This window comes from Sesamum indicum, linkage group LG6 (genome assembly GCF_026168435.1).
Source record: "Sesamum indicum cultivar Baizhima isolate 11 linkage group LG6, ASM2616843v1, whole genome shotgun sequence".
NCBI classification, from domain to species: domain Eukaryota; kingdom Viridiplantae; phylum Streptophyta; class Magnoliopsida; order Lamiales; family Pedaliaceae; genus Sesamum; species Sesamum indicum.
Window position 1 is genome coordinate 25,366,449 of NC_142662.1, and position 19,847 is coordinate 25,386,295.

The 19,847-nt window shown below is 36.7% G+C and overlaps 3 protein-coding genes and 1 pseudogene across 6 annotated transcripts; all 4 read right to left on the reverse strand.

Moving 5' to 3' along the window:
• Window positions 1-410: 410 nt before the first annotated feature.
• On the reverse strand, window positions 411-2,125 carry LOC105163589 (scarecrow-like protein 23 pseudogene; annotated as a pseudogene).
• Window positions 2,126-3,228: 1,103 nt separating this feature from the next.
• LOC105163432 (uncharacterized) lies at window positions 3,229-10,302 on the reverse strand. 2 transcript variants are annotated; one of them, XM_088881251.1, is made up of 16 exons: window positions 10,152-10,301; window positions 9,994-10,059; window positions 9,736-9,811; window positions 8,924-9,253; window positions 8,187-8,361; window positions 7,380-7,463; window positions 7,057-7,298; window positions 6,727-6,940; window positions 6,432-6,511; window positions 6,075-6,159; window positions 5,618-5,749; window positions 5,420-5,533; window positions 5,265-5,312; window positions 4,065-4,149; window positions 3,873-3,929; window positions 3,229-3,745 (listed from the first exon to the last, which is right to left on the reverse strand). In XM_088881251.1, the coding sequence occupies exons 4-16, from the start codon at window positions 9,145-9,147 to the stop codon at window positions 3,708-3,710; spliced, it is 1,578 nt and encodes a 525-aa protein (XP_088737377.1). In that variant the 5' UTR covers window positions 9,148-9,253; window positions 9,736-9,811; window positions 9,994-10,059; window positions 10,152-10,301; the 3' UTR covers window positions 3,229-3,707. The 2 variants fall into 2 exon arrangements, 1 of the variants encoding a protein (XP_088737377.1); XR_016065820.1 differs by lacking the exons at window positions 3,229-3,745; window positions 3,873-3,929; window positions 4,065-4,149 and having other exon boundaries at window positions 5,259-5,312; window positions 5,608-5,749; window positions 9,736-10,059; window positions 10,152-10,302.
• A 1,192-nt stretch (window positions 10,303-11,494) lies between these two features.
• LOC105163431 (ABC transporter I family member 19) lies at window positions 11,495-14,301 on the reverse strand. 2 transcript variants are annotated; one of them, XM_020695103.2, is made up of 7 exons: window positions 14,126-14,301; window positions 13,804-14,061; window positions 13,563-13,723; window positions 13,134-13,185; window positions 12,691-12,827; window positions 12,234-12,320; window positions 11,495-11,994 (listed from the first exon to the last, which is right to left on the reverse strand). In XM_020695103.2, exons 2-7 carry the CDS (start codon window positions 13,937-13,939, stop codon window positions 11,707-11,709), a joined length of 861 nt encoding a protein of 286 aa, XP_020550762.1. In that variant the 5' UTR covers window positions 13,940-14,061; window positions 14,126-14,301; the 3' UTR covers window positions 11,495-11,706. The 2 variants fall into 2 exon arrangements, with proteins under 2 accessions (XP_020550762.1, XP_011080072.1); XM_011081770.3 differs by having other exon boundaries at window positions 13,804-14,301.
• Window positions 14,302-15,471: 1,170 nt separating this feature from the next.
• Window positions 15,472-18,844, reverse strand: ABCI18 (non-intrinsic ABC protein 4). 2 transcript variants are annotated; one of them, XM_088881252.1, is made up of 4 exons: window positions 18,210-18,844; window positions 16,850-17,125; window positions 16,209-16,328; window positions 15,472-15,731 (listed from the first exon to the last, which is right to left on the reverse strand). In XM_088881252.1, the coding sequence occupies exons 1-4, from the start codon at window positions 18,714-18,716 to the stop codon at window positions 15,663-15,665; spliced, it is 972 nt and encodes a 323-aa protein (XP_088737378.1). In that variant the 5' UTR covers window positions 18,717-18,844; the 3' UTR covers window positions 15,472-15,662. The 2 variants fall into 2 exon arrangements, with proteins under 2 accessions (XP_088737378.1, XP_088737380.1); XM_088881254.1 differs by lacking the exon at window positions 16,209-16,328 and having other exon boundaries at window positions 18,210-18,841.
• Between the last annotated feature and the right edge of the window lie 1,003 nt (window positions 18,845-19,847).

The window sequence follows — 19,847 nt, forward strand, 5'->3', positions numbered from 1 at the left end:
TATTCTCTAATTCCTCTTAGTTTTTGCTTTGCTGGCGTAGTTTTTAGTCAAAATTATTCTTTGTATTAATCAAAAGTTATTAATTTCTGACAAAAAGTTATTTAAAATTCATTTTTATATGTGGTATTTTTTAAATATAAGTGGGAAAGAGTTTGATATAATGTCATTATTTTCATAGGAAAACTTATCAAGATTTCGTAATATGTTATAACTAAACAAATAATTATGTGTATATATATGAAACATTGTAATTATAGATGAAAATTAAACCGTATTGAGAGAGCGCAAAATGTCGATATTTTGGAATATTTAGAGCATTAAACTGTCCCGTTGAATGCGAATGGAACTGTTTGAAATTTTTTTATTCAAATTCATCGATCCGAATGTATTCTGACAATATTTAAAAGGTCTGGACAGGCAAACTTATTGTGAGTTTTGATTCAAATTCTGCATTATGAACATGATCTACCAACAACTTACATGCATCGAAATTAAACTAAGATCACAAGAAATGTAATTGTGATGGATGAGTAGTCTATCTGAAAGAAGTTTGTAGTGAAGTCCAAGCAGAGGCAGTGTACAAGCTAGTGTCCTTCCACCCCAGCCTAAGTGTTCCATCTCCCTGCACAAGACTGTATCCATTGGCAGGAGGGAACATGTTGAGTATCAGCTGTGCTTGCGCCATTGAGTTTGTGCTCATCGGTAGCTGCACGAATCCGTTCCTCGACAGTTGACTCCTCCAATGCCTCAACTTGTCTTCCCCACTCCGGGCGGGGCCTCCGATTGCCAGCACGTTGGTGATCTCCCTCTGTAGGAGGCAGTGCTCCACACGGTGCCGCCCTGGATCGTCGCCTGGCAGGAAAGCCCCCACTGAGTCGAAAAGGGTGGAGTAGTAGTGGAGGGAGCTCACAAACCTGTCTAGGAATGAGCCTCCATGTGCTATTTCTTGCTCAACTAATGTGATCACCCTCGGGCTCAGGCCCTGGAGGAGCCTCATTGTCTTCCAATCCGGGCCGGTAGCATCGTATAGTGAGTGCTGCATCCAGTGCACTGCTAGCGTTTCGCCTGTCCTGACGTGTAGTAGTGATATATCCACGATGTCTCCACACTTTTTGTCTACTGGATGGAACTCGAAGCACAATCCAAGGCGCCTGGCGAAATTGGAGAGTTGCTTGCCCGTCTCGGCTAATAACTCCATCGAGCTCCCCAGGCCCGTCATCCGCACGTGAGGTGGGCCCTCTGCCCGAGTGGCAAGAATGTGAAACAAGGCTGGCCATTGCAAGCCCTGCATTATGTCAAGATCAATGATGTGAATCCGGTGATCATGTCGATGAAACGCCTCCAAGATCGCCTGATTTGAGGTAAAGTGCGCGAATTTTATGAATGGGGAGACGTTGTTGTAGACTTGGAAAGCGGCATGGACAGCCTTGATGTCGATCAGGGGAGAGCAAACTCCTATCCAGGAGTTGATCACTCTACTCAACATGGCCTTTGCAAAGTAGGCAACCACTCTTTCTGCACAGGAAGCTCCATAAGGAGAGGCCATTTGTGATAGCTCAAGCAGCATTCTGTGGGCTTCACCAAGATTATCCTGAGATATGGCAACCGCACACTCCAAGAGAAGAGTAAGCAGGTTCAGGCCCGGTTCGTCGGCCCCCGGGCTTTTAGCACTACTGCTTATAATTCTTTTACTACTTTCAACACTGAGATTGCAAGTTTGATCATCTTGATCGTCACTGTAGTACTGGTGGTGGTTGTGCTGCAAGAAAACCGACCCCGGGCTCTCGTTTGAGCTCTTCCTGGCTACTTTTCGTGGCCGTAGCTCTCCAAGTAGAGCCGCCACGGTGCCAACCTCCTCATACACAGGCGGCATCACGCCCTGGAAGTTGCCGGGGAAGTCATTTTCATTGCTTTCCGGCAAGTCTTCTGTCATAAGTTGCTTAGTGACATTTTCTACCCACTGAGACAGCTGCTCATTTCTCTCCAAATTCTTACAAGAACTACTAACCTCAGAAAATCCATTCCCGGGGTAGCTTAGCTGCTCCTGAGGTTGCATTACATGCAAGAACCGAACAGAAATTCTTGTCCAAGTAAGAAGAATAAAGCTTGTGGTGGGAGGGGATGAGAGTGGGTGTGCAGACGAGTATTTGAAGAGTGAAAAAGGAGAAAAGAAATCGTCAGAAATTGAAATCAGGAGTTATATATTTTATTGGGGAGAGCTTTCGCCGGCATAGTGAGACAGAGAGATGAAGATAATGGCTAAGGGACAAGAACACGTCGGTTTGGTAATAGTTTTATGTAATAATTACTACGATTGATTGAATTTGTATCGTAAGTTTGTAAGTTATGTGCTGTTCCAAGAAACCTTTGATGTCGTGGACTCCACGGTTGAAGGAGTAAAAAATATGAGTTAAGGGGAAACTTTTAAAAAGTATTCCAGTATTAAAAAATATGTAGATTTTTTAGAAAATTTTTTATTCAAATCAACCACACCACACCTCTGGGGTAGGAAAATCATGATCGAGAAGTCATGTGATTGGTCATTTATTTTTCAATTGTCAATCAATCACATGTCAGGTGTATTACAGTTGTCGTATAATTAGTTTCAATCTGGCCAAATCTAATTCGGGTTAAAATTCCCCATAAAATTCAAGAAGGAATAAAGAAAAAAATATACAATTCTGATATCAGTGTGTAGAAATTCTTATAGATGGTAAATATAAAAGCATATTTTTATAATAAAATTTAATATTTTATAAATTCTAAAAGTATCTTATGAGATGGAATAGGATTGCACGCAAGATATATCAGCCATTGTTCCCGGTCAATGAGGTCAAATTTGCTTTAAATTCATATGTTAATGAAAATTTATCTGTCTAAATTAAATTTATTGTAATTATTATATGATTGATTGTGTTTTTAATGAATATATATAGCATATTTACCTTAAGATTAAATTAGATCGAACAGGATAAGAAAAAGAAAGAAGATACGCTCGTTGTTTAATACAAATGATCAAATTATTCGCATTTCCATATCATGCTCGGATACGCTCGTTGTTTAATACACCAAATAGTTAGATGGTTGACACATATCGCACTATTTAAAGATATCGGAAATGTAGCAAGTATTCATACGCTCGTTGCATAAAACATCATATGTAGCACGAATTTAACTGATGTAGCCAGGACTGTTGTTGGACAAAAAGCCAACAACAAAGACTTCATATAAAGAAAGGTTGCTGTAAGCCTGAATGTAGAAGCATTACTTGCAACCAAAGCATTAACTCATCAGAGATGTTAAGAACACTGTTTTCGATTTGTACAAAGTTCCAACTGAAAATCAGTTCTGTACTTTTCATACAACACTGTGGTTTTAACACAAGACAGAAGGGAACCACAAAGAAAGAATTAATTACAGACAAATCTGTCAACAAACACCCCTCGGTTATGGTTAGAAAGAAAATGGTAAGGCAATAAAATTCCAAATCAAGCGCTAGGTGCAGTTCTATGAAAGTCGAACCAACTTATGTTCATTGAAGAGAAAAGAGCACTATAACCCAATGGGAAAATCATTGTTCTGAGGAGCATGAAGAAAGAAATGGAGGTTATGCAGGGGTGATTAGCTGGATTACTCGGCTTTGTTGTGTCGCTTTTAAGAAAGGCCATCTTTGGGAAGGCGAACGATTCATTAAAGTTGGCAGAGACTTATTGGCTGGCTGTCTCAGATGATTCCGACTCCTCCTCTGTTGAAATAAGATGTGATAGGAAGTTATGATCACAATTATAAGCTTGATGCAAAAGTGTAAGGTATGATGAAAACCATTATTGCATATATTCCCACAAGTAGAGCATGCTTTCAAAGAAGCATACCAAAGAGTGATTTGATTGTTGGCCTCTTTGAAGTTGTCTTTTTCTTCTTTAGTTCAGCTGTGGCAAAAAATCACAAAACAAAAAAGATTCAGTATAAGTCACCATGAGGATTATACTAATGAAGCTACAGATTGTACTACACATGCACACAGATAAATCCACACCCACGCAGAAAGAGAGAGAGGGGAATACCCATTCCAGGTACTTGGTAATCATTCACAATCTCAAAGTTCTTGTATGTGTAGCCAACAAAGTTGATATCTTTGGAAGATAGCATCTGTAAGTGGAAAAAACAATAAGCTTAAGACCAAGAAACAAAAAAGAAAGGACTAATTACATGTTCAATATTTAAATCTTATGTCTGAATTGATGGATTTGGAGTTACGGATATCAAATCCACGATTACATATCTTTTTGAACTTGTTTAGATGATTCTATATTACTAAGGATGTCAAATCCTTGAATTCCTATTTTGTGATACTATAACGGATATAAAATCCGTTTAATGAAGTCATTTGAAATCATTTCTCCAAATTCTTTGTTCAAATCCAAACCTCTTAATCCAAATGTAGCATAATGGAACCCTCTTCACAAACAATACAACCTAAAACTGAGCAAAATGGTTGCACAGATATCGGGCAGGCAATTGAAATGGACGGTTATGGACTTATGCACAAAGTTCGCGGCAAATACTAGACATTTCAGGCAAGAGCTAAATATCCCAAAGAATGGGCAGCCATCTATTGTCCAAGCTTCATATCAATGTAATTTCGATTTTCCATGAGCTTCAAGCAAAATCTGCAAAAGCCCATGCCACACAATGCAAAATTACCTTAAATTCGACGCCAGCGCTGATAATTAATTTAATATTATGGGAATCACTCTCGTATGGATTTTCTTTCGCAGTCTTAAGGTTCTCTATAACTGTAGCCTACTTAAAATAGACTAATTCTGTCCATACTAGTTTACTTATGTCCTGTTCTCAAATTACAAGAATAAAAATGAAAATTGTTCTACTCTAAGATTATATAAATAAATACAGAGCTCGACCCAGCTAGATATTGCTGGGTTTTCAAAGAACAAACAGTAAACGATAATTCAGGAGGAAAGAGTAAAGTAAGTGGCTTTCAGCCTTCAACCTGTGTCCAAATCTTGTTTCCCTCGAAACCTTTTTCACTACCTGTAACCCATATGAGCAGTAGTACAGGTTTTTTTCTGTATGCCTAAGATAAAGCAAAAGCAAGGCCAACAGAAATGCAAAATGTAGTAACTAGTATTATCCATGTACAATTTCTCCCTATGTAGAATACTGCAAGCAAGTACAAATATGCACTACATGTATAATAACTGCATAAAATTAGCAACTGTTTTCAAATATACATTCAAGCATACCTTTCTCCATGGACCAGATCTTGAAGAAGTTTGAACATGATGCTCAGACTGCAGCCCATGAAACAGTTCTAGTTAGCTACAAATTTTCTTTGATATATCGTCCAAACCAAAAAAGTTTAAAAGATGGTCAATGTCTCATTTGGAGACACCAATACCTCTTCAAACTTCTCAAAATTTTGGGTGTCCAACTCATCTTTAACTTCAGGAATAAACGCAGCTTCCATATTGTATATGTTGTCCCAGTCAGTTCCATGAAACCAAGGATGGGCCTAAACAAGAAGACAATTTACCTAACTTTCCATCAACTTAAGTAAGTGATCAGAGAACTTGGCATAGAACACACCGTACAGCACCTTTATTTCATCTGCGCCTTTTGAACCAAGCCTCTGGTTGACACTGCAAAGGAGTTTGCTTATCAAGTCTTTTGCTTCTATAGAAAGTTTAGCTTCCTCAGGAAATCTTAGATGTGTTCTCCAGTTCACTATCTGCATTCAGAAGCAAGAGAACCAAAATTAAATTCAGATTTCTTACTTCACCTTCTCTACTATATTGCATCTAAATGCAACGTAAGAAACGTTTAGCATCATATGACGTCAATTAATTAAATCTGGTGAGGAACCAAAATGCATACAAGAAAGATCGAAGCATACATTTTGTTGTCATAACACCAGCGCAACAAATGAAAGGAGTATGCTCTCAACAAAGAAAAAATCATACATCAGAGTTCTGTAATTACTGATCCATTGAACAAGCATGAGCAGAATATGAGAAAAGTTTATCTCCTTAAACTCGAGACGATTATGGTCTTACCTTCCGACATGTGGACATAGGATCATCAGAATAGAAGGGTGGATAACCCACAAGCATTTCATACATGATAGCACCAAGTGACCACCTGCATAACAAGGGAACCTCATTGTGAAGTGTGAACGAGATCAACTTAGCACACCCTTAACCCAACAACAACCGGTGGGGGGGGGGGGAGCTTGGTTTGATAGATAACAAAGATCACAACAGAAGAGATGTCCAAAAAACATTTTATTGAAACATTGAGGAAAGACAAAACCAAAAAATAATTCATATATCAACAATCTCTCTCATACATGCACATATAGATTTAGTATATCTAATTGAAACTCAAGGTACATGAGGAAATATTAAACTAACCAATCACATTCCATTCCATAACCCTTCTTTAGCAAAACCTCAGGAGCAATATAATCGGGTGTACCAACAGTAGAATAAGCCTGCACCCAGAGAATAAGTAAGGAAAAAGTCTATTTCTCAAAGTACTTTCAATAATCTAAAGAACAATTGAGTCAACTAACAATTTCACTATAATTACAGTTCAACATGAATTCACAGGGCAAAGCTATGCAAAAGAGGATATGCTAGCAGCCAGTTACATATTAATATAGTAGTAGTGCAAGGTAAACCACGATTTGCCTATCGCCACACTTACGAGCATTCTCCTATTCTTCTGCCAATGTTGCAATTGCTCTTGTTGTGTCCTTTTCGGAGCTGAGCGTTCATCACTTCTTGAAGTTCCATCCATGTTTTCTCCAACTGAAAAGTCTTCTTCTATGGTACTACAGTCTAGAGGCTTGCACAGGCCAAAATCGGATAATCTTAAATGACCATATCTATCAAGCAGTAAGTTATCAGGCTTAATGTCTCTGTAGCAAATCAAATGTAAAGAAAAAAAGTTAGACAAACATAAATAGCACGGTCAGAAAGAGGAAATACAGCATGCTGACTTGAAACTATGCATTCAAACAAGCCATCTACAAACCTATGTATATAATTGTGTTTATGAATAGATTCAATTGCCAAAACTGTCTCTGCTACGTAAAATCTGGCCTCGTCTTCAGTCAAGGTATCTTTTCTCATTAATAAAGTCATCATATCTCCACCCGGAAGATATTCCATGATAAGATACAAATATTCATCATCTTGGAAAGAGCAATATAGCTTGACAATGCAATTACTCTCCACCTCTGCAAGTAGATTCCTTTCAGCTTTCACATGTTCAACCTAACAAATACACAATCTAAGGAGCAGTGACACAGTAAATATAATCATCTCAGAATCATCCGAAGGTCAATTATCAATTACCTGGCCTCTACGAAGCATTTCTGATTTCTTAAGCTTTTTCATTGCATACACAGAGCCTGTTGTTTTTTCCCTACAGACTCTAACCTGTACAGCAAACAACCAATCATTAGGATTTTTTATTTCAGCGCTTCTCTAATTAGAAGATATTTAGATATCCCAGAAAATCTGATTCTACAAATCCAATTAGAGAGCACCTACTTTAAAGCAATGGGTTTGGAATGGAAGCACTATCATTTGTCCACTCCCTTATGCGTGCTCCATATATATCATTTCTCAATTCAACATTCCATGATAATCCCATGAGTAAGGGTTTATGTATTTGCTCTCCTCAATGCAGGTCAATAACCTCAAGATATGAGTCATATCTAAAAAGTATTAAATGCGATCAAGCATTTAAATTAAGTTAGAATGGAACCCAGTCTTCCATCTCTCCGCCACATCGAAGAGCAGCTTTCCTATCAACAACTTTTCCCATCCCCTACCATAACTGCAATCACCACTGCTATAGGTACCAACGCCCACAGTCATTCCAGCTACCACCATCATCCCCGCTATTTTGCCATCATCAACCCCTTTTTATTCCGTTCTCCTAGTTGCAGAGGAATCTCTCTTAGCACCAAAAATTGGCTAATGCACTCTACTGACACTTACAGACCCAGAGGTTAGATAAACCAGGACTCGGCCAAATTGAGGTTCTTGGCAGGCTGAGGACTCGATAGGAGTCATGTATTATGAAGTTAATTCTATAAAATCAACTGGAGCAAGTTATGAAAACTGAGGCAGGCAAAATAGTTGTAGTAATTTTACCTCCCCAAAAGCACCCTTCCCAATCATTGTCAGCAATTCAAAATCATCAGCACCCATTTTGTGCCTCTGGAGACGCATATATTCAGTTTCCTTCTTTTCTAAAAATTTTAATAGGTTATTTTGATCTTCCTCGGATACATCAGCATCAGCTAGCTTCTTTTCGAGTAAACTTCGCCTGTTAACAAACAAATGTGAAACGAGAGCCACTTGTAAAGAGAAACAGAAAAGCGGGAATTCCTATCTCGTAAATTATATAAATCCAGAATATGATGGTGTAACGAAGTAAATGATTAGAGAAAAGATTCGCTGGGGATTAATTGAGAAGAATAAACCACGATTTCAAGAAAACTACTTTTTCTTTTTATTTTTCATTCAGTGAGAAAGAAACGAAAAAAGAAAACAGCAGTACAGAAAAATAAGGCAACCTGTGCCTTAAATTTAATTTTTCTAGTGACAATTTTTGCCAGTTACAACTAAGTAATCATACTGACCCAGGGTGTTGGCAAAGCCTTTTCGTCATTTCCTATTATTACACAATTGTTCATCTACTATAGCCATTTTCTTATATTATTATGACATTGTTCCTGATCATGGAATCACACATTGAAACAGAGAACCGCTATCAACCGCAAACACATGCATTTCAATTGCAAAAATTACTATCTGATGCAAAAGCGAAAAAAAGGAAATTCCTTGAACAAAATAGAGATGCAAGAAGCTCAATAAATGCAACATACCGCTCTCTCCTTTCCTGAAGATTTTTCATCTGCTCCTTGTAATGGTTTTCAATATATTGCTTGGCAGCAGCTACCCTCTGCTTTGTGAGATTTGAGGCTTCCTCTGCCGAAACTGGTTGTGGGTCTTCTCTTCCACTGTTTCCCATTGAATCCTTCTTTCTAGTCGATGACCTCAAGCGATCTCGTGGTTGAAACTTCTGGAACCAACTCCTTGCTGAATCCATTGATTTCTTATCCTCAGCTTAAGAGGCAATTTGTACACAGCTGCCCAGCCAAGTCTCTCATTGTACAGTGACACCATTCATTTCATGCACCAAATGAAAAACCCACCTATATTAGAAAAACAATCTTAGTACCAAGTTTGCATCTGAATAGAATAATGTATATCCAAGTTACTATATACGACACCAGGCAAAATCTCAGTGAATAACACCGGAATCACTTTAGAACCTTAATCATACACAGAAAATACAGTACATAAACAAGTTACAAACTTACACCAACCCTGCCAAAATAACAAAACCTACCAATTTCAAAGCATTATTCAACTCTTAACAAACCACAAAATATAGCAATTGCGTACATCACTCAAACACAAACAAAACCGGATTCAGCCACATGAACAAGATTCAACACAAAAACTAGAAAATTTGATCAAGATGGAAAAACACGAAACAAAGCTTCCCACAAAAGGAACAAAACACATCTTCCCGTTCTGGCGGCCTCCATGAAACCACCACTCTATATTTCACACCAAAAGGAGAAACAAAACAAAGACAACAACACCAACAGGAACCAACAGAAAACCATACCCTCAAACGATCATAACACCACCTTGATTCTTGAAACTCCCTTGAATTGGAAATAACCTCAAGAATTTCACCAACCCTGTTGGAAAACCCACGAAAAGTCAACGGCCCAAAATTGCGCAGAAGCTCCAAAAATCCACTCAAGAACATGCGCCACAAAATCAAGACACAAGATTCCAGTCCCCAGAAGAGATAGATAAGAATGAGAGAATAATCCAGCGAAGACAAAAGGCAGAGCAATCGGCAGAAAGATCGGGTTACCGCCAAAAATCCTAAGAGACGGAGAGAGAAAACCGATCCGCGAAATACAACCGTGCACGTATACACCTATACACATAAACAAATACATAACATTATTGATCAAATTAAAAACAAAAAACTAATCCGCCATTTTCGCAGGTCGGAGAAAGTAAGGTCACCTTCGCATGATACTAAGACGTTTTCTCCACTATTAATAACTCTTTTCTTCTTCTTTCTTTCTTTCCAACTTCCGCTCAAATTTATTTCTCCACATTAAATACTCCGTACATGACCTTACTGTAACGTAACAACGCAGTACTAATTTATTATATCTTATATAAAATTATATGAATAAATTCAAATAATTCTTATTAAAATTTTAATTTTTTTATGTTTAAATTTATTCATTCAAACATAATGTTTTATTATCTGTGCTGTATGATTGATTTAATTGCATTAATTTGTGTTAGGAGTTGACTAATAAAACCACTGCACATGGATGTCAATGCCCTTTAATGTCTTCTTCTGCAACAATTATATATATAAAAGATGGGCAGATTATGCAGTTGGAATCTATTAATTCCACATTATTATCACTATTTGGTAATTTATGATTTAAAAAAAAAAACCTTAAATTTGAATAGTTGTTTTCTTTTTTCTAATATAGATTAATTATCTTGATTTTGAAATAATGTGATTGTGGGTATTTATTGGATAATTTTTATATATATAGAGTAAATTATTATAAATTCTTATGAGGTTTGTCATGATTATAAATATCAATTCATGATGGGTATCTTTCAAAAGGGTATTTTTAATTTTTTTAAATAATAAATTTAAAAAATATCAATGTAATTTATCCCATGTATATGATGAAGACAAATTCTGAATATGGGTGCATAATAATATTCTTGGCTGAAACCTCAACATCTGTTTGGTTGTGTCTGGCTTGTAACTTTGCTAGGCTCCACTGCTGAGCACGGAGTTATGATAGTGCTCGTGGGGACTTCTAAAACATGTGGGGTGAATTTAAGAATCCCAACGCCATTCATGTCGTCTGCCTTAATGATAATAAAGTTGGGGTTTTAAAAACACTTCTTTTCCCCAATATTTTAAGTTCCAGTTATAAGAGTCTCTCTATTTTTGCAATAACAAAAATCTTATCTTAAAAAGTAATGGGACATGAATCCTACATTGCGTTTGACAATTTTGTACGTGTCTCATATGCAAAGACGAGTAACGGGGTTAACATGTAAGAGAAAGTGAGAATAGAGATAAAATTATGGGTGAGGATGATAAAATGGGTGGACGTGTCTTGGAGTAGGAGAAAATGAGTCTAGATTTGTTTGGCAAGAAAAAGTGACACGTTTAGTTGGTGTTCTTGCAAATCAATCCCATTCACCACCTACAATTTCTGATATTTTGTGACTTGTGTTGGAAGAAACAAGTATAGGCATAATTCAAATTGTGTGTCAAAAGGGTTTCACAAGATAACGCACATATGCCACAAAAGTAGCATCCATGAACAGAAAATGTGATTTTTGCCAAAATGAGTGAACTGTAACGATACATAAGTGTGAATGAAATTTTCAAATCATATGACCCTAAAGACGAATAAGAAAGAAAGCAGACACATATGTTTTGTTTTGCTACAGCAGCAAGAACAAAACTTCTATAAGCAGATGCATACTTTGGACTGTGGGGTGGGTTCGATCTTGACTGAAACACAGCGGATCAACGGTAGTATGCCATATGTCTTGAAGACCTAAAAGGAGAATTATCAAACGGAGAGGATTTCTGGAGTGGGGATGGAGAGTTGACTGGTTTTTTCTTTTCAATCTTAGTTTCAGTCCGGAGCCACGACTCAACGACAGAGAGCAAATTCATGTTATTCTTCAGTTCTTTCAGATCAGCTAGTTTATCTGACCTCTTCAGTACACCCTCTTGAACATAAACAAGATCGGTTGCCCAGGTCTCCAGCCCATCAAAAATGTGAGTTGCATAAACAATTGTTGCTCTTCTCTGAAAATATGACATCAGATGAACGGACTTAACATTGCATTTGATGGTTTTTTATAGTTGCGGACTACATAACCCATCACGTATTGTAAATAACTTAATGCATAAAAAAAAAGTATAACGAGCAATTCCTGATGTTACTCTTAACACATTGTAGTCAAACCAGATATGGTGACGCAAAGAGGCTTAAGAAGCAACTAAGTTCCCTTGGTCCGACTGTAGAGAGGATTAGCATGGCATACCTGTTCACACTCTTCCTTGAAAAATTCCAGCAAATCCATCCTAGCCACGACATCCAGGTCGACAGTGACCTCATCAAGCAAAAGTACCTGGATAGACTAGCTCATTATTAGCAAAACGACCAATAAACAGAACAATTCCAGACAGAGACTATTAACATGTAATCTACGCCACTTAAGATTGATAACACATAGTAAATTCGATGCCTTCACACCCACCACTAGAACCCACTTACGTAACATACCAACTAAAAGAAAACAACTCCTGAACAGTCAGAAATAATGTATGTATAGCTATAGAAAGTGAAATAAAACAAGAAAGCAGCCATGAACTCCAATAGAATTTAACATCTCACTGATCACACATTTTGAGACAGCACATAAGCACAACCTAGAGAAATTTTAGGGTATAAAGCTTAAACATTATCATCATCTGGTCAGCTATGCAGACAAAAGTTACCTTGTAAGGATGAAGGAGACCCATGCAGATCTGGACTCGACGACGTTGACCATCAGAAACTTTGTGCATTCTCCAATGAAGATCAATATCCAACAACTCAATCAGCTTATCTCGCCTAACAGGGTCAACCCCTTCAACTAGATCACAACACGGAAAAGCAAAAGAAACTTTTGGTAATTCCTTAATTTCTAATTCTCACCAGACTCAACCGATAACAACCCCTTGGATAGAAAATGCAATATAAACTATCAACTTTATGTAAATAATTTAATGCAATGGATTCGGGAAAATCCACAACCACACAGAGTCACCAAAAACTGGAATCAAGAACATTCTGCACTGCTAATATGAAATCTACCAAATGGATTAGTCACGAATTGATGTTGAAACCAGATAATCAACCGTATAGACAAATAACGAATAGAAATAGCCATCCTACGCACCTCCAAAAATCATATGTTCTGCAGAGAAGTCTCCTTGGAGCGGCAGCTCGCCCTAAATTTTCAGGAAATAAAATAAAAAAAGAAATAAACTCAATCCAACATCCAAATATAGACATACCACAGATGAAGCTGGAAAAACCACTATCATCTTGTTGATAAAGCACAATAACAATAATAATGATCTCAGCAATTAACAACACATTAAAACTGAATAAGCTTTTTGACAACCAAATTCTACAATCTCACACCAGACCATGGAAATACTGAGTAGCAAACTTATCAATACATGTAATTCTTGCTAAGCAGAAAAATCAATTAACACCATTAGACTTCAAAAAACCACAATGAAAACAAACTTAACATTTTCGGTGAGTTTATAATACAAAACGTAATCCATGAAGAGAATTTAAATGGATGGAGACAACTCACAGCAGAGCCCACAGTTTTACTCCAAGATTCTCCCAAATATGCCAAATCACCACTGCAAACGAGACTCGTGTCGTGAAAAGCCGAACAGTTCAACACTCTCACCACATCTCTCCCTCCCACCATATGCTTCCCCGCCAATATCCTCAGCAAAGTCGTCTTCCCTGTTCAAAAAACCAACACTAGATAATAACACAAATACGGGATTAAAAACATTGAATCCGCAAAGAATGAAAACGCGCACCAGATCCATTGGCGCCCACGAGGAGGCACCGCGATCCTGGGTAGATGTTGAGACTGAAATCGAAGAACAAAGGGGAATTAGCGTCGTAGGAGAACTGCATGCCGCTAACTTGTATACTATGTGATTCTTCCCCCATTTTCTAATCACTACTGATGGGCTTGGTTTGCCCTGGGTGGATTTCTTGAGTTCCGGAAGCGGCGCCGCCAACCAACCGCCGACTGGTCTCACTGCTGCTCCCCCTATGGATTGGCGGGTGCACTGCCACGGGTTCAAGATCAAATATATGGACGGGATGCAAAACAGCTGGAAATCTTGCACCTACCTCATTAATTGGTCGTCAATTCTGAAGAAAAACAATTTAGATTTGTTGAAAAGTGAAAATTACTAGACTAAGAAATCAATTTGATCAAACTATCAAGAAGTTAATCAAATCAACATGATAATCTGGTAGTTTATATGGGTTGAAAGGGATCTTTTACAGTTTTGGTTTTTTATCTCGATTTTATCTGACTTCTCTAATATGCGTATCTTAGTGTAAATATGTTGCTTTTTTTCTTTTTTTTTTTTTTTGGGGGGGGGGGTGTTGGGGGGAGCGTTGTCAATTTTAATGTTTGAAAGTACATTGAAAAATAAGAATAATTCGATAGATTGGGATATATTATATAATCAGTTTTGATGATTGGTTTAGTGGTATTTGATATAATTTTTTGAAAAGATTAAATGAAAATATACTTAATATTACTTTTAAACAATATAAAGAGTATTACAAACGTGTTATTATACATACTATAAGAGAAAGGATGCTGGATGGATTATGTTTTGATTTTGAGCATTTTTTTATAAGGATTAATTATTCACATAATCCTTTTGAAAATTAGTCGTTGTGGCACGCATTTCTGCATGCATATAATAAATAATTTTTTACACTTAAAAAATATTATGCATAAAAGCAAAATATACAAATCACTACATTATATTAAAAAAATAAATAACTAATTTCTTAGTTAAATATAATTTGAAAAATTGAATAAGATAGTTATTTTATTAGTTTAAGGACATTTTTAATTTTATAAAAAATTGATGAAATGGTGTCATTAACCGTCGTTTATGTGTATAGAGCCCTTTTCATTTTAAATTAGTATATATATAAAATTATACTTTCTTAAAAAACAATTTCAAAATTATATTTATATTCTTTTAAAAAATTATCGATTTACATTTGACTTTCTTTCATTAAGATTTGAACGATAATATTGACATAAACAAATATATATATATATTAATTTTATCTCTAATTTAATATTTTTATACTTATAAAAGAATAAATAAAAATATATATACATACTAAATAAGAATAGCATCATTACATTTTTTTTTTCTTATAAGTAGAAAATTATACGGAAATCATTTTCTTTTCTTTTCTTTCATTTGTGGATTAGCGCGCTTTTTTTCATAATTTCACGATTTTATCCTCGAGGATACAACCCGTCTTCTCTTAACTTGTTTCATTTTATTCCCCTCTCTAAGAAGGAGTTCAACTCTTTATCCTCACCTCTCCCCTCCACTCCAATGGTTTCACTTATTGGAATGGAGCTTACTGTTTCTAAAAGGGATACTTTGCTCCGAAATCTTAAAGAAAAAGCCACACTCTTATCTTTTTTACATAGATAAAACAAGAATGAATGATATTATATATAGATAGAGAGTTTTTCTTTTTTTCTTTGGAAGATCTTGGTCCCGGACAACGAGCAAATAATAGATTTTCTTTCTCCCCAACCTCTTCACATTTCCCTTTCGACATTTTTCCTCTTTCTTAATACAACAGCATCAAAGACACCAAAAGTTGTAATCTCAAGTCTTCAGAATGCCGCCCAGCCAGCTGCAGAGGTTTTCGCAGACTCTGATCCAGCACTGGATGGAAGGTTCTTCTGCAGTTCCAACCAATAGGAGGCAAAATAATATGGTGAATATTTTATCTTGCTCACTAGAACATCAAGAACTACTCACAGCTTGAAGCTAAAAGCACACACAGGTCATAAGTTTGGAGCTAATGCACAATGATATACCTTCATGCCTCCATGGCACAAAGTTGTTTCATTTAGAATGCAGAAAGTCTCAGATTTTTTGCATGCACCCTCTGTCTATCCTACACAAAACTACTTCCTTCAACTTTTGTTTTCACACAAGAGTAGAACGATTATCCAGCAAGGTTAAGCACGCGATACTGGATATAGATAAAACAAATGACTACTGAATATGCTTAAGTAACTGAATGCCGAAGAGAGTACATCTAGACCTCTTTAATAGATAATCCGCAACGTTCCTTGTATAGAAAGACTGAAAATCATATAAACAATTGATAATAGTGAAATGGTGAACTACACACATGATCAATTGCCACTGACCTTGGTCTGGGGTCCTGTCCCTCTTCTAGAAACACTCATGATCTTTATCCATCTAGTAATGTTCAGAATTGCGCCATCAATTACTGATAGCCCTTCCAACATTAAAACTTTCTTTGTTGACTAGAAAAAGAGTTGAAAGGCCATCAACTAACCATAGAATTGCATGCTGAATTTACAATTATGCAAAAAAGATCCTTGATTATAGTTTCTTCCTGAAATTCATTTTTAAACAGCAAAGTTTCATTTTCTTACCTCAAGGATTAATTGGCTCAGATTACATTAGATTAGATAAACTCACAATTATCCACCAACAGACCCAAGAAAACTCAGAACACAGAGGACTCTCCCATTATGGAGAAAGTCATATTGTCCAGCGTGAAGAAACATAGCAATAACCAGTCAAAGACTCAGAAAAAGAAAAAAAAAAAAGAAAAATAGCAATACTGCTAATTCATCTAGATGAAAAGTTGCTTTCCGTAAATTAAATAAAGACATTGAACAATAAGGTCGAAAACTGTATCTGTGGAACAGTAAAATGTTTTACACAGAAAACCTTATATCAACATCGTGAAGATAAAAACTAAAGAAATAGACAAGTTACCAAAAACTAGCTTAGATGACTGGAAAAAAATAAGACATACCTCAAGTTGAGAGAGATCTGAAAGAGCATCAGTTGAGTGCCTTGAATTCTCCTTGGCTCCTTTAAGAGCAATGCCATGACTGCCAGAACTCATCCTTGCGGCAGCAGCATCATTGGGCGGCGGAGGAAGAGGAGACCTAATTTTGATTGCTCCACCAGGTGGGGGAGCAAGGCTTAGAGATTTAGGTTTTCCTGTTCCAGACAATCCCGCAGCGGAAAGCATGCCTGTTTTACTTGATGGTTTATTTTTTACATTTATTCGAATCGTTTCCCCTTCCTAAAGAAAAACAATTAAAGTTAGCTCCAATTAATTTTAGATCACGCGAGAGGACAGGAAAAATGACTGTGAAAACTTGTACTAGAAAAAAGAAATAATTTTAAGACACTAAAAGCACATTTAAAGTTAGGCAAATTTTGTTTAAGAACAGGACAGGAGGGGAAAGACGGCTGCCACAATTCATTTCTAGAAAAAGAAATAATTTTAAGACTATTAGTTTATTACCACTTACCATAATATATTATTCTCCTTCAAACTAAAAATCACATATTGCAAATTAAGTCCATTATCGTGATAAGAAAGACAAGAACAACATTCAGAAAACTAATTCATCATATGGCTGCAGGTAGGTATTAATTTTTGACACAATCTATAACTGCATATATAACATCCTGGAATAGTATATAACTCATAAAAAGGAAGTAACAGCATTAGTTTCTACAGAATCTTAGTTTTGAAGAAAAAAAAATAGCAATTAGGATTAAGCAATTCCTCACTTAGAGACTCTTCTGATACTAATCACATGCTATTAATAGTGCAAAGAGAATGAACTAAAAAATGATCAACTCCGTGGAAGTTGAATGAGTTCAAGAATTGGTCGTTCCTACTTCTCTGCGGAATGAACTCAATCCTACATTTCCTATTAGCGCATCTGTTTGGAACTAGTGCTGCAGTTTTCTACCAAACTAAGATTAGGGAGGATAGAGAGACGGGCCTAATCTATTCCAGACTAGATCGATGCCAAACACAACCGAAGTTCAGTTCTCGTAGCTGTTGAAATGCGTAAAATTGCTATATGTCTCATGCAAAAGCATTTCGCCAATGCCATTAATTGTTTCCTCCTCAGGCTCACATCACTAGCAACCATTATTCGACTACCTAAACTTATCCAAAACCATCCGCCTAAAAATCAACAATGAACAATTACCAAAAATAGGTCATCTCCAAGAATTTTAGGAAATTAAACAGCAAAATTCCTGGTCATCACATTCTTAACCTTCAATGTAAATACAGCAAAACGTTAACATATTTAACTCTAGAATCAGAACTTCCATTTAGGAAACAAAAACACCAAGTAAATCACCTTCAATCTGTGATTAACCGCAGGATGTAAATCAATATGCCCCTCCTCCCCACCCTCCCCACCGCCAGCGCCACCATTTCCCATCTCCTTCTCCACCTCCCTCTTTACATACTTCTCGTGATCCGACAACGCAACATTGAAATCAAACGCCTCGTTCCTCTCATTAAACCCCAACCCTATAAACGCGTGTTTCCCACGCCCGTCCTCGATCCTCAACACGAAGTACCTCGACGAATCCAATACCGACTCCACAGCAGCCTCCCTCTGGCCCGGGTTCACAAAGCAAGCGGCAAAGAGCTCACCCGAGTTCGGGTCCTCAAGTCGGATCTCGCATCGGGTATCGCATGAGACTACCCGGAGTCGACCCGACCAGATCTTGTCGGACTGAAGCCACTCGCCGCACTTGTAGCCGCCGCTGGTGGGGCGGGGAGGGATCTTGTATACGGAGACTTCACGGACTACTAGGAGGGTGTGCTCGAAGGTCTCCTGGTCCTCCTCGTAAGCCATAACTACTCGATTTCAGAGCTCTGAATTCGGGTGCAATGGAATCCGGGATGCTTTTAACAGGATTTTTGTTAGATGGGTGGAGCCGGCAAGTGGAAGAGACGTGGGTTTTAAGCGTGTATACAGATACTGAAATGTCAACTGTAAAATAGTAGTAGCCATGCGGGTCGGGTGGTGACCCGGGCCAACTGATGCGGGTTTATCAATTTTGCAATATTTTAATTCAAATATTTTACTATAAAACAATAAGTTTCTCTTTATTAGTTTTTGCAATTCATTAATAAAATTATAAATATTAACTTTTTTCCAAGGAATTTCAAATAAATTCTTTTTTTACTTTCACTTTTATATTAAAACACTTATAATTTGTTGGAAAATTTCAGTTTCGTGTAATGAAATAAACATTTTTGAAATATAATAATCGGAGCTATAAATAAAAAATATTTAAAGCCCCGTTGGACAAATAATATCTAGCAGTTAGAAAAGCTATCTACGACAATATAATTAAATAGAAAACTTACAACGATATTGTAATAATTTTCAGTCCGATGGTAGTCGTAAGAATTAACCAAATTGCAGAATTGGCCGCTTGCCTTGAAGAAAAATAAACGCTTCGTATCAAGTTCTTTGGGTACAATATTATTTCTCCCAAGATAAAATGGTTTCATTTCATTCAATACAGCACTATACTGACAAACACCTTAAAAACACTCAAAAACTCGTTGCAAGAACACTCAGTTGCTGTTTAAAATTGAATATTTTGATTTATTGAAAATTCAAAATTTAAATTGTTCCAAATTTTTTTGCTGCAAAAACATATATCCTAAGACATTCGCCCAAACACCCATTGCTCAGAGCTGGGGGCAAGCGCGGGTAAAGCACCCCCATGTTCACTCTAAACTCTATAACATTTGAAACTCGTATTTAAACTTGAACTTAATATAAGGAGTTAATTGTATCAATAAACTTCTTATGTGGAGAAAGAAATATGAGTGTATAACACTCACTCCCGCAACACCTTGTATACTTATCAAATCCTAACATACCCTAGTGTGGGACAAATATTTTTTCTCTTTTTTTCAATCTAATCTACGAATTTCTTCATATAATTAATTAAAATTACAACACAAATTT

Coding starts and splice junctions, on each gene's coding strand:
- LOC105163432 (XM_088881251.1), bottom strand. CDS start 9,147: ATGGATTCAGCAAGGAGTTGGTTCCAGAAGTTTCAACCACGAGATCGC. Junction 6,941..7,056: donor AAACACAATTATATACATAG/GTTTGTAGATGG, acceptor GATTTGCTACAG/AGACATTAAGCCTGATAACT. Junction 5,534..5,617: donor AAGGCGCAGATGAAATAAAG/GTGCTGTACGGT, acceptor CTTCTTGTTTAG/GCCCATCCTTGGTTTCATGG.
- LOC105163431 (XM_020695103.2), bottom strand. CDS start 13,939: ATGGGGGAAGAATCACATAGTATACAAGTTAGCGGCATGCAGTTCTCC. Junction 13,724..13,803: donor CGTGGGCGCCAATGGATCTG/GTGCGCGTTTTC, acceptor TTTTTTGAACAG/GGAAGACGACTTTGCTGAGG. Junction 12,321..12,690: donor GTCTCCTTCATCCTTACAAG/GTAACTTTTGTC, acceptor TAGTCTATCCAG/GTACTTTTGCTTGATGAGGT.
- ABCI18 (XM_088881252.1), bottom strand. CDS start 18,716: ATGGCTTACGAGGAGGACCAGGAGACCTTCGAGCACACCCTCCTAGTA. Junction 16,329..16,849: donor CAGATCTCTCTCAACTTGAG/GTATGTCTTATT, acceptor CTCTTTTTCTAG/TCAACAAAGAAAGTTTTAAT. Junction 15,732..16,208: donor GGACAGGACCCCAGACCAAG/GTCAGTGGCAAT, acceptor TTGGAACTGCAG/AAGAACCTTCCATCCAGTGC.